The sequence below is a fragment of the Chenopodium quinoa genome, unplaced genomic scaffold (assembly GCF_001683475.1).
Source record: "Chenopodium quinoa cultivar QQ74 unplaced genomic scaffold, ASM168347v1, whole genome shotgun sequence".
NCBI lineage: Eukaryota > Viridiplantae > Streptophyta > Magnoliopsida > Caryophyllales > Amaranthaceae > Chenopodium > Chenopodium quinoa.
The window spans coordinates 1,221,142-1,231,346 of NW_018742815.1; the positions used below are offsets into that span (position 1 = coordinate 1,221,142).

The 10,205-nt window shown below is 31.8% G+C and overlaps 1 protein-coding gene across 2 annotated transcripts; it reads right to left on the reverse strand.

Moving 5' to 3' along the window:
- Positions 1–4,672: 4,672 nt before the first annotated feature.
- Positions 4,673–8,304, reverse strand: LOC110725631. Of its 2 annotated transcripts, none has more exons than XM_021905105.1 (5): positions 7,930–8,304; positions 5,922–6,178; positions 5,643–5,730; positions 5,090–5,135; positions 4,673–5,005 (listed from the first exon to the last, which is right to left on the reverse strand). In XM_021905105.1, the coding sequence occupies exons 1-5, from the start codon at positions 7,983–7,985 to the stop codon at positions 4,952–4,954; spliced, it is 501 nt and encodes a 166-aa protein (XP_021760797.1). In that variant the 5' UTR covers positions 7,986–8,304; the 3' UTR covers positions 4,673–4,951. The 2 variants fall into 2 exon arrangements, with proteins under 2 accessions (XP_021760797.1, XP_021760796.1); XM_021905104.1 differs by having other exon boundaries at positions 5,090–5,156.
- Positions 8,305–10,205: the final 1,901 nt, after the last annotated feature.

Consider the following 10,205-nt stretch of genomic DNA (forward strand, 5'->3'; position numbering starts at 1 on the left):
TGTTGCGGTATTGAATGACGCATCTGCCCTTACTTGTTTTTTTGGCAAATTTGTTATTTGTTTAAGCCCATAAATTTACTAATTTTCGTTGTCAAAAAAAAAAATTACTAATTTTTTTTAATCAATAAATTTTACTAATTAAATTAAGTGTATTTTGTTATTTTTTATAATTATTAAAAGTTAATTAGTATAAATTAAACGGTTTGTTTAAAAAAAAATTTAAATGGTACCCGGTCGCATGCTACATGCGACTACACCACGGTGTAGTCGCATATAGCATGCGACTATACCGCGGTGTAGTCGCATGTAGCATGCGACTATACCGCGGTGTAGTCGCATATAGCATGCAACCGGGTACAACGGAAATTAAAAAAAAAAGTCCGACATATACTTGACTTGACGGCGTCGAAGGTTTGTCGTCCCCACCAAGTGCCTCCGATATGAACACAGACAATCGTCGACTCATTTTATTGGACGGAAAGTACAATGTTAGTGGTCAACCGTTGTGGGATCGGTCAAGTTTGTTGTTAAGGTGGAGTCGTGGTGGTGGACAGTCAAGGTGGGTGGTGGTATGGGTGGTGGAGCTGATAATCAATGTGGATCTAAGGCTTGAGTATGGTCAAGGTAGGACAAAGTTAGTAGTTAGCAATGGTTGGATTGTTATGTTATTTTCAAAATAATAAGGGGCATAAAAGTCTTTTAATACTATAGCTTGAGTAATTTCATTGTGGCAAATAGCAATTCACCCAAAGTATTTGCACCCAACCCCTATGGTGCAATAATAAAAAAACGGAGGAAGTATTAGATTGTGAAGTATATTATAAACAATGGATGCAGTACATTTTGAACTAATTCCTTCACTCCAGAAAAATATTATGATACAAAAAATAAATTTATATGATAATTTATGAGAGTTCTAGGCAAATGAGCATTTACATGTTCCCAAAATTGGTAACAAAGTTGATGATGTTATTTAACTTCGTAATTTGGAAAACCCTAATTCTCCTCCATTTCAGCCTCCTTCTTGGCCTCAACCTTCTTATCCAGGTATTTTCCCCGTCTTTCTTCAATTGCTTTGCAAATTTATTGCTATTTATGATTTTTTTTATTGGATGAATTAAAATCACGTGTCAAGTGAATTGTGCTACCTCCTTTGATTTTAACTTGAAACTTATACAAATGTTAAGAAATTATGTCTTTTGTATCCGTAACGCTTTGACTTATGGACTATTCATGTACTCTTTATGGCGAACTTTTAATAGAGAAATTTTTGTTTGAGCAAGAAAGCGTGAAAAAGCGGGTGGGTCTAAGAAAAATAGACAATTTTTATAATCAGGGGCAAGAACATTGACTTTCTTTCCAAAATGTTCGATTTAATATATTAAAAATATAAAAAAATTAGCAATAAATAAATTAAATTAAATAAATGTACAAAACCAGTTGGATTGACCTGAACCCAAAACTTTGGGTAAGGGTTGAACATTTCTTGACTTATAACCTAAATTGACTTAATCCGAGATGACTCATAAACCGACCCTAATTGACAGGTCTATATAATAATAAAATTCTATTAGATTGTGAAGTATATTATTTTAATCGATTAGTATATATTATAAATGGATGTTTTACGCTTTGAACTACTTCATCCGCTCAAAAAAAATAAATTATTATGATATAAAAAATAAATTTATATGATAAATTTTGAAAATTATAATCTAATAAATTTTTTGAATAAAATTATAATTCAATTTGTACATCTGAAATATTGGTTTTTTTTATCGAAAATAAAATTCTAAACTAACAATTTTATCATAAAATACTATCCAAATAGAATTCTAAACTAATTTTTTTTATCTTATGAAGTCTACTTAAATCTATCCAACGTGGCATGACACTTGGCGAAAAGTTGAAACGCCAAGTGTCGCTGCCTCACGATCTGACTAAAAGTTTAGCTTTATATATTAGTTATATGATATGATATGAGTAATTTTATGAGGATAATTTTTATGTCAGTGTCGATGATAATGCTAATTTTTTCTTAATCAATTCAACCATCACGATAACTCTTGATAATATGTTAGAAGATCGACTAACTAATTAGAAGTTTAAGCTGATAATTGAAATAATCGATTTTTATATTCTAATCATTAGTATTGTTATGCAACTACTTTGAAACTTTGAAAGTGATATTGATTGTAACAAATCTATGAAGAGATCGGAAAAAAAAGGTTAGATAAGGAGTATTAATTGCCCACATAGATTATTGACAACTAACTTATCTTGTAAAATTTCATACACTCATCCATTCTATTTACTCAAACGACTTGATATGATATTCTCCTCAATTTTTGATTTGTTTTAGTTTATTAAAATGGATGAATAATATTGTTTTTTAAATAAGTTGGAGTAATTTAAAAAAAAAAATCCAAAATAAAGCAAAATTGAGATCTTTTTTTTTAAAAAATAATATATATTATAAAATAGCTATTAACCGGATGATTTACAAAAATATAGCTTTTAAGAAACTTATTTACGGTTTTGCATTGGAATGAAACTTATTAACGAAAATATGGTCCACGTAGGCTTGGAGATACATTTGGGGGTAATTTTTTTCTTTAGAGACAAACCGCTACCTTAAGTAGCGGTTATAGTCTAAAATCGCTACTTGAGGTAGCGGTTTGTCATTAGTACTAAAGATACATTTAAACAATTTATGAAGAGTAAAACCGCTACCTCAAGTAGCGGTTTGAAGTTGCGGTTTTAGTACATAAACCGCTACTTGAGGTAGCGGTTTTACTTTGAAAAATAAAAAAATAAAATAAAAACTTATCCGAGCCTACGTGGACAATAATTTCGTAATTAAGTTTCATTCCAACGCAAAAGTGTAAATAAGTTTTAAAATAACCATACTTTCGTAAATCATCCCTATTAACCATATATTTCCCCCAAATTAATATTGCTTGTGTCTTTCTATGTCATCACCTATAACTCTGTAAGGACTATAATGTGATGTGAAATCGTGCATCGGTGTATACAACTATATATTATCTTGCATGATAATTGAGAATGCATACTTATCCTAAGAGTTCAACTGACACCTATTTCAAAATGAAACAACTCCTTTTTAAAAAAAAGTTTTGGACTTGATTCTATGTGTTGGAATGCTTGTAATCTAATATCCTCTTTTAGAAAAATTCATAATGTTATCATCTACATCAGCAAAAAGCACAAAATTCTGCATGATGATAGGGTCATTTATTTAGACAACGATGGCCAATGTACATTGAACAAGAAATGAATGTCTGGCATGAATATGGCATGCAAAAATAAAATTAAAATATTATATAAAATTAAATAAATAATAAATTAATTAAAATAATAATTAATAATTAAAAAAAAAAAACTATGATTTTGTGGGGCCCTTTTGTAGGGCATGGACTAAAGAGGAAGAATGGCATGTGATTTGGAAGGATAGAAAGAGAGGAAAACAATTTTAGCCAGGATCACAGAATCTGTGTTATTGACTGACATCTTCATTAAAAAAAAATCGTTTAAAACAATATTTTGCATAAATAATTACAAGAAAAAGGAAGATAAAAACTTAAAAATGAAGCCAAATTCATGGAATTTCTTGGGATAAAACAGTAGTTTGAATGGATCACCTACTATTCTAGCTACCTTGATTTATTATGGTTTTATATTAGAATCTCGTAAATGAGGAAAATCATCAGTAGATAATATTTATACTTGCAGTGCACAATACGGATCTTTGTTTGTTGAGATCGTTTACAGGACAGGTGTTAGGATGTAGGCACGTTGCACGGCTACATTTTCGATAAACTATGGAGGAGTCTATTATGTACGAGTAAAGATATTACCTCCGTTAATTATTATGTGCAACAAAAGAATTTTATACTTCACAAATAATACCTCTTTTGTTACACATAATAATTAACGGAGGTAGTATATCATACAGTGTTGACAAATGTTGAATATTTAAGAACAAACCTTTTATGTTATAAATCAAATTTTGTGTAATTAGGCATAAATATTGGAAATACAGTCGTAAGTGTAATTAAAGTTTATCCATAATCTATATAATTAAGTGCTTTCAAAAAAAAATCTATATAATTACCTATATATCAATTGTATTATAAAAATTTGTCTACACTAGGCCATATTAATTAGGTGTCTTAACAATAATTGGTCACTTTTTTAGGTTAAGTGAGTTGAACTTTTAAGTATTTTCTTTTATACTTGTATATTCCTTTAATAAAGCCTTTTCTAAATAATGGAAGATGGTTGTTATAATTTAACTCAATTCCTATAAAAAAAAAGGCTTCCCAATTAATATTATATTACGTATAATTGAGCAATTAGAAGCATATGAGAGCTAGCGAAGAAAGGACTAGGCTAAATCAAGAACTAGTTCACTAGTAAATTGCGAAAGGGGGAAAAATTTGCGTAATTCCATTTAAAGATGACCGGATCCAAACTAAATTGAATAACTCATCGCCCAAATATAACCCAAAAGACCAAAATAACTAACATCGGACCAAATCCTATCAAAATGGCTCATTGACACATCTACTCAATATTGGTAATGGAGGAGAAAGCATTATTTAACAAGATTTTTGGTGTTCTTAGACAAAATATATCATGTAGATGTATGTTCTGAGTAACATCTCAGTATGCATAATTAATCTTTGTTTGTATTTAAGAGCATATTTGAGATATACCAGTCCATAATACAACGCAATTTAGCAACAAAACTGGAAACGAACGTTGTGAACTACAGTAGGAAAAACAAAGCATACATGTGTATATAAATTAGCTATGTTAATCAACATCTATACATTGGTTATAAGGCTTCTTTGCTTACAAATTCTCCTAAGAATCCGCATTTTGAAGTATCGAGAAACTGAAATTTGTTATCTACACTTCATATCTTTCAGTCATACAATCCTTCCTGCTCCCATACATCAACTAGAAAATCTACCATTTCCTGCCACTCCAAAAACAGTAACTGTAAGCACTAACTGACAGTCATGGCATGGAAAAAGGCCAATCTTTGTAAAAGAAAGCTTACCGATAAAGGGATGGGCCGCCTGAATCGCTCCCTGGAGCTAAGCAAGCTGTCATACGTAGCATTTAGACTGTGAAACACGTATTTCTATGATGGTAAGAAAATATATTCCATATTGCTAACGACTTATAAAGTTGTAGCTGAACACTTTGTAGGATCATATGTATGTATTAAGAATGATCAGTTATTCGTTACTCTCTTAGAAACTCAACAACCAACCCTCAACAAGTTACTTAGTGTAAGCTTTGTTCTTTTTCACCAAAGTTTCAGGTTGAGTAAGATCAAATGTGTATCAATAAGTTCAAATAAGGATTTTCAGATGACAATAAACGAAGGCTCACTATGATGTATGCAAAGACAGACTGCTTCTAGTTAGTATACACATTTGCTTCTTAACCCTGAGCCCCTAGATTTTATTAATTTCATTGCAGTGTATATGTAATGATATTAAAGGAAATATAGCGGCATTTGAAGGTTGTTGGGGTGGGGAGGAACATAATCCAGTAGATTTCTCTAGTAAGTGACTGATATCATGTGTTTTAGAAAAAATAGTAACCTGATTGCCGGTCCTATGGTTTGATGATCTTCATTTGATTTTGTAGCTCCAATCCACTGAAGACGGATTTGAGTCCAGAGAAGAAGACCTGCAGAAAAGAAATCATCAAGAAATCAAAATATTTTTCCCGGAGAAATTCATGATAGTTGTGATTTACAGCCCTTGAAATGATTGTCCTATGACATTACAGCCCACCTAGAGGTGAATGTGAATCACAAGCAAAAAAACTGTGATTTACGGAAGGAGGAGCTTCCAGTAGAGGGAAAAAAAAAAACTTGCCAGGATTTACGAAATCAGTGTGGCAATGCATGCTTGCTGATCCGATATCAGAAAGAAAACTGACATTTGATGTACTAAGTGAAGACATGCTTCGTTGTGATAGACCCATCGGGTTTTCCAAATCACCTGTGCTGGTACCCCAAAAGTCATCCGAAAGATTTTGTTTCTCCACCACCTGTCCCTGGCATTGTAGTCCTTTTGTCGGATAATCATCTACTGGAGTGTGAGTTGGTTTTGCACAGCCTCCCAAACAGCTACTGCGCTGTCCAAAACAGGTTCATGAATATGTACAAGCACATACTGGATTCAATTTTCGCCAAACATATCATACTGGATTCATTTAAGAAATTCAGGAATTACCAAAAAACAAAAGACAAAGCAATCAACATGAACAACAATGTGAGAGTCAAACAGAACCTCAATGGTAGAGCTCCCCCCTTCCAACCATGGAGTTGGGGATTTGGTTCTTACCTCCCCTTGAGTTGGGAGCTATTGTATACAGAGGTTTGATTCTCCTTAGAACTCTTAACAAAAGAAAAATAGACACGGGTGCTAATCTAGATCTCTGGCATCATAGCAGCCAAAATCTCATGTCTATCCTAGAAAAAGATCCCACCAAACCAAAACTACCAAAGCATCACAAATTCACAATATATGGAAATTCCCAAGGGACTCACAACGTCATACTAAGTTGCTTGTCGAAGGTAACACCAGTAGTTATGAACTTAAGACAGTAGTTATGAAAAAGTTGCACTTATGATTAGAGTACTTGATTCTAAAGGCAATTTGTCTTCAGTTGATACTGAAACAACTGAACATGCAGGAAGCAGATAAAGAGATAACTTTTAATAGAAAGAAGATTGTAATCCTGATAGATTTATTTTGATTTGTAGCCCTACGGATGTGATAAATTAATTGATAACATGCCATTCAAACACAGTACAAATTATAGGTTACACTCTAATGCAAAATGATATATAAAAAGATTCAAAAAGATTAAGAACCATCAGATTGGAACATTGACCTTAACAGATCATTTAAATAATTAAAACAGCACCACAATTGTTATAGAATACAGAACATGACTACAATGACTAAGCAGATAGCCCCATATGTAAACTGCAGCTGAATTAGAGTACTTCTGACTTGGTGAAACGCAGGAATGTTCAACTAGCACATACAGGAAGTAATTAGCGCGAATGGAAACCACCATTAAGTTTAAAAAATGAACCTAGGAAGCTTTTCATCAAACATGAAACTAACTGTTAATCCCCTAGGCCAAAACAACCATGACCTATTCCTCATAATCAGTAGTGTCCTTTCTAGTGCTCATTTTATATAGCTCAAATACACCTATCAACAACAGTCTAGGAAGCTGTAAATCAATTGTTTCGAGATCAGCAATCTACGCAAATTGCACATGATCACAGAGTGACACTCTCAGTACTAAATCATAAGCAATTAGATAGCTGCAGCCTGCAGGGCCAAACTTTTAGCATAAAGAATCTTTCAATTGAGAGAGTCACAAGGAAGTATATGGTAAATCGCACTTAGTTTAGTTCAAATTGCAAATGAAAGTAGGCACTTGGCAGATTGAATATCAGAAATCTGCTTCCTTTCATACACAACATGCAGCTTAAATTAGCCACCAGAGTTTTCTTAGTCAATAAACTACCTCCATCACCATTAAAAGACACTAACAACTATTAACATTTGCAATTGAGCATCACCAATTCAGCTAAAATATCAACTAATCCAAATTTACAGTCCCAACAGTAAACCCACCAAAAAAAAAAGTGAAAACACAAAAAAAAAATAATTCATACACATGTAAAAAACAAAAATTATTTAAGCAGACCCATATCCTAAAGTTATCCAAGAGGGGAATAACAGTATAAAATCATGAAATACAGTACATAAATTAATTACAATTATTAAATAAAATGAATTATTAAAAAAAAAAAGTTGTGAACTTTGAAATCAGAAAGAAAATTAGAAGGTAGCATACCCTATGCAAGCAAGGAAGCTGTTGATCCAAGAAGTAAACGAGTCATAAACAGTCATTGAAACAAACCCAGAAACCAATCTGTGTAATTGAATGAATAAAGGGTTTAAGAAACCCAGGAAAAAAGGAAAAAAAAAATTAATGGAGCTTGTTTTAGTATAGATAATTATATTTTTGGGGGAATTTTTGAAATAATTGAAATTCAGAAAGACAAAATATTTTATGATGACAGAGATTATTGAATCAATTGTAGAATAGCTGGATGAGATTAATTGGATTATACTATTCTCTGAGTTTTGTTTTGATTGGCCCTTGGCCTTTTGGGTTATTGAGTAGTTCAATTGGGTTGTCGTTTTCTGTTCTATCTTCTTCAAGTCTTCAACAAGTATCATACTGTAAGTAATCCATTTTATTAATTAATTGAAATTATTATAGTGTGTAAATGAACCGAATTGATGAATAAACTACTTGGGTGCGAGTTTGGTTAAAGCCCGTTCATTTGTTAATTCATAAATGAGTGAACAAATTTTGAAGCTCATTTAATAAATAAGCTTGAACACGAACATATATATTCTTGTTTGGATAAATTCATGAAAAACTTGTCTATTTATTTTCACAAACTACTCGTTTATTTATGTTCACGGCTATTGATTTATTTACATTTGTTAATTTATATATTAAGTTTATAATTAAGATTTAATTATTATGCTACTTTGGAGGTTTTCAAATTTCAAAAGTACAAAGTTCGTTTATTATCAAGCTCGTCCATGAAACACTTGTTTATCAACTCGTTTTATTATAAACGAGTTGTTCATGAACTGTTTGTGGACATATAATGTACTAAAAGAACCGAGTTTGAGCAGATTTTTGAGCTCGCTTGAAAGCTCGGGATCGTGGTCAGACTCACCTGAGTTAAAAAGTCTGAATATGAACAAGGTAGTACTCGGCTCGGCTCAGCTCAACTCATTTTACACCCCTAAGTGTGTGTGTTGGTATAGAGAGTTGCAAAGACGGTAATGTATTTGAGATTTTATTTTTGGATTTTCAGTGTTGGTATTCACCTCCAAGATTACTAAGTTTAGTTGACATCGATCTAGTTAATTTTGGGCCAATAATCTTAATCGATCCTTATCAAGATAGAAAAGGTTGAAAAGAGGACGACCCTAAGTGTGAAATTAAATAGTCTTAGATGTTAATCCAACCTTTATTATTGTAGTATAAGACAAAGGGATAAAGATGAAGTAGAAATTTCAATCTTTGACTTTAATTGTGGAAAGAGTCAATGTCTTATAGAGCAAGTTGGGTGTTCAAAGTCTTTGTGTGTTGAACACAAATGAGAAGAAAAAGAAAAGTAAAAGAAAAGGTAAAGAACACTACTTTATCACCTTAACAGAAATAAAAGAAGAAACTCTATCCTCAAGGCTATAGGCTTGTATGTTTCACCTTTATGTTAAAAAATGAACTAATATAATAATAACATTAGATAAATAAATCATAAAAAGTTAATGAGAAAAATATGAATAAATTATCAACCCAATAATAATTACATTAATGACATTTAGGTTTATATATTTGTAATTAAAAAAATTACGATCAAAATTATACAAGTATATAATAGTTCAATAATTTTACAACACCTTTCATATACACACGGGTGCACAAAGATAGGTGCATCCAAGAGTGGGCTTACTCATTTGATTTTATTGTGCTCATTTTCATATTTTAAAATGAATTGAAAATATCCTTGGATACATCTTATACCCGAGTGTATATAATTATTTTTTTTAAGTAATGATGAGGGACAACATAAAGAAGTTGACAAAATATTGAGAATTGAGGTAGTATTTACTTAACAACAAGAATATAATAAGCAGAAAATACAAATTTCTCATCAAAATGCTCCAATTTTTGGGATAAAATGAGTAGTTTAGAGCAAGAGAAGTCAAAGCATAGGACATACAGAGAATAAGCAAATACTAAAAGGTGAAATGCTAAGGCTGATACGTACAAAATTGTCATTAGCTAAAAAAAGTTTATGCAATTGTAATAGAAAATTCAGTGTATATAATTCCTCTGGTACTTTTCAAAATTGCAAATTACTTAGTTGCCTTTCTTGAACAGAAGTGAAGCAATAGCATCCCTCCAACCAAACAGTGCAGCAGGCTGCTGTACTTTGGGCAAAGCAGACGCCAGACCGATGCGCAAGCTTGGGCTGTTTGAAATCAATGGCTTTGAACTTATATCTGCAGGCCTGAATGTTCAATATGACAAGTTATTAG

What these genes read in the sequence shown, in the direction of transcription:
- LOC110725631 (XM_021905104.1), bottom strand. Translation starts at nt 7,985, where the DNA reads ATGACTGTTTATGACTCGTTTACTTCTTGGATCAACAGCTTCCTTGCT. An exon ending in CACTGATTTCGTAAATCCTG is followed by an intron (nt 5,731 to 5,921) that starts GCAAGTTTTTTT and finishes TCTTTTCTGCAG; the next exon opens with GTCTTCTTCTCTGGACTCAA. An exon ending in ACCATAGGACCGGCAATCAG is followed by an intron (nt 5,157 to 5,642) that starts GTTACTATTTTT and finishes CGTGTTTCACAG; the next exon opens with TCTAAATGCTACGTATGACA.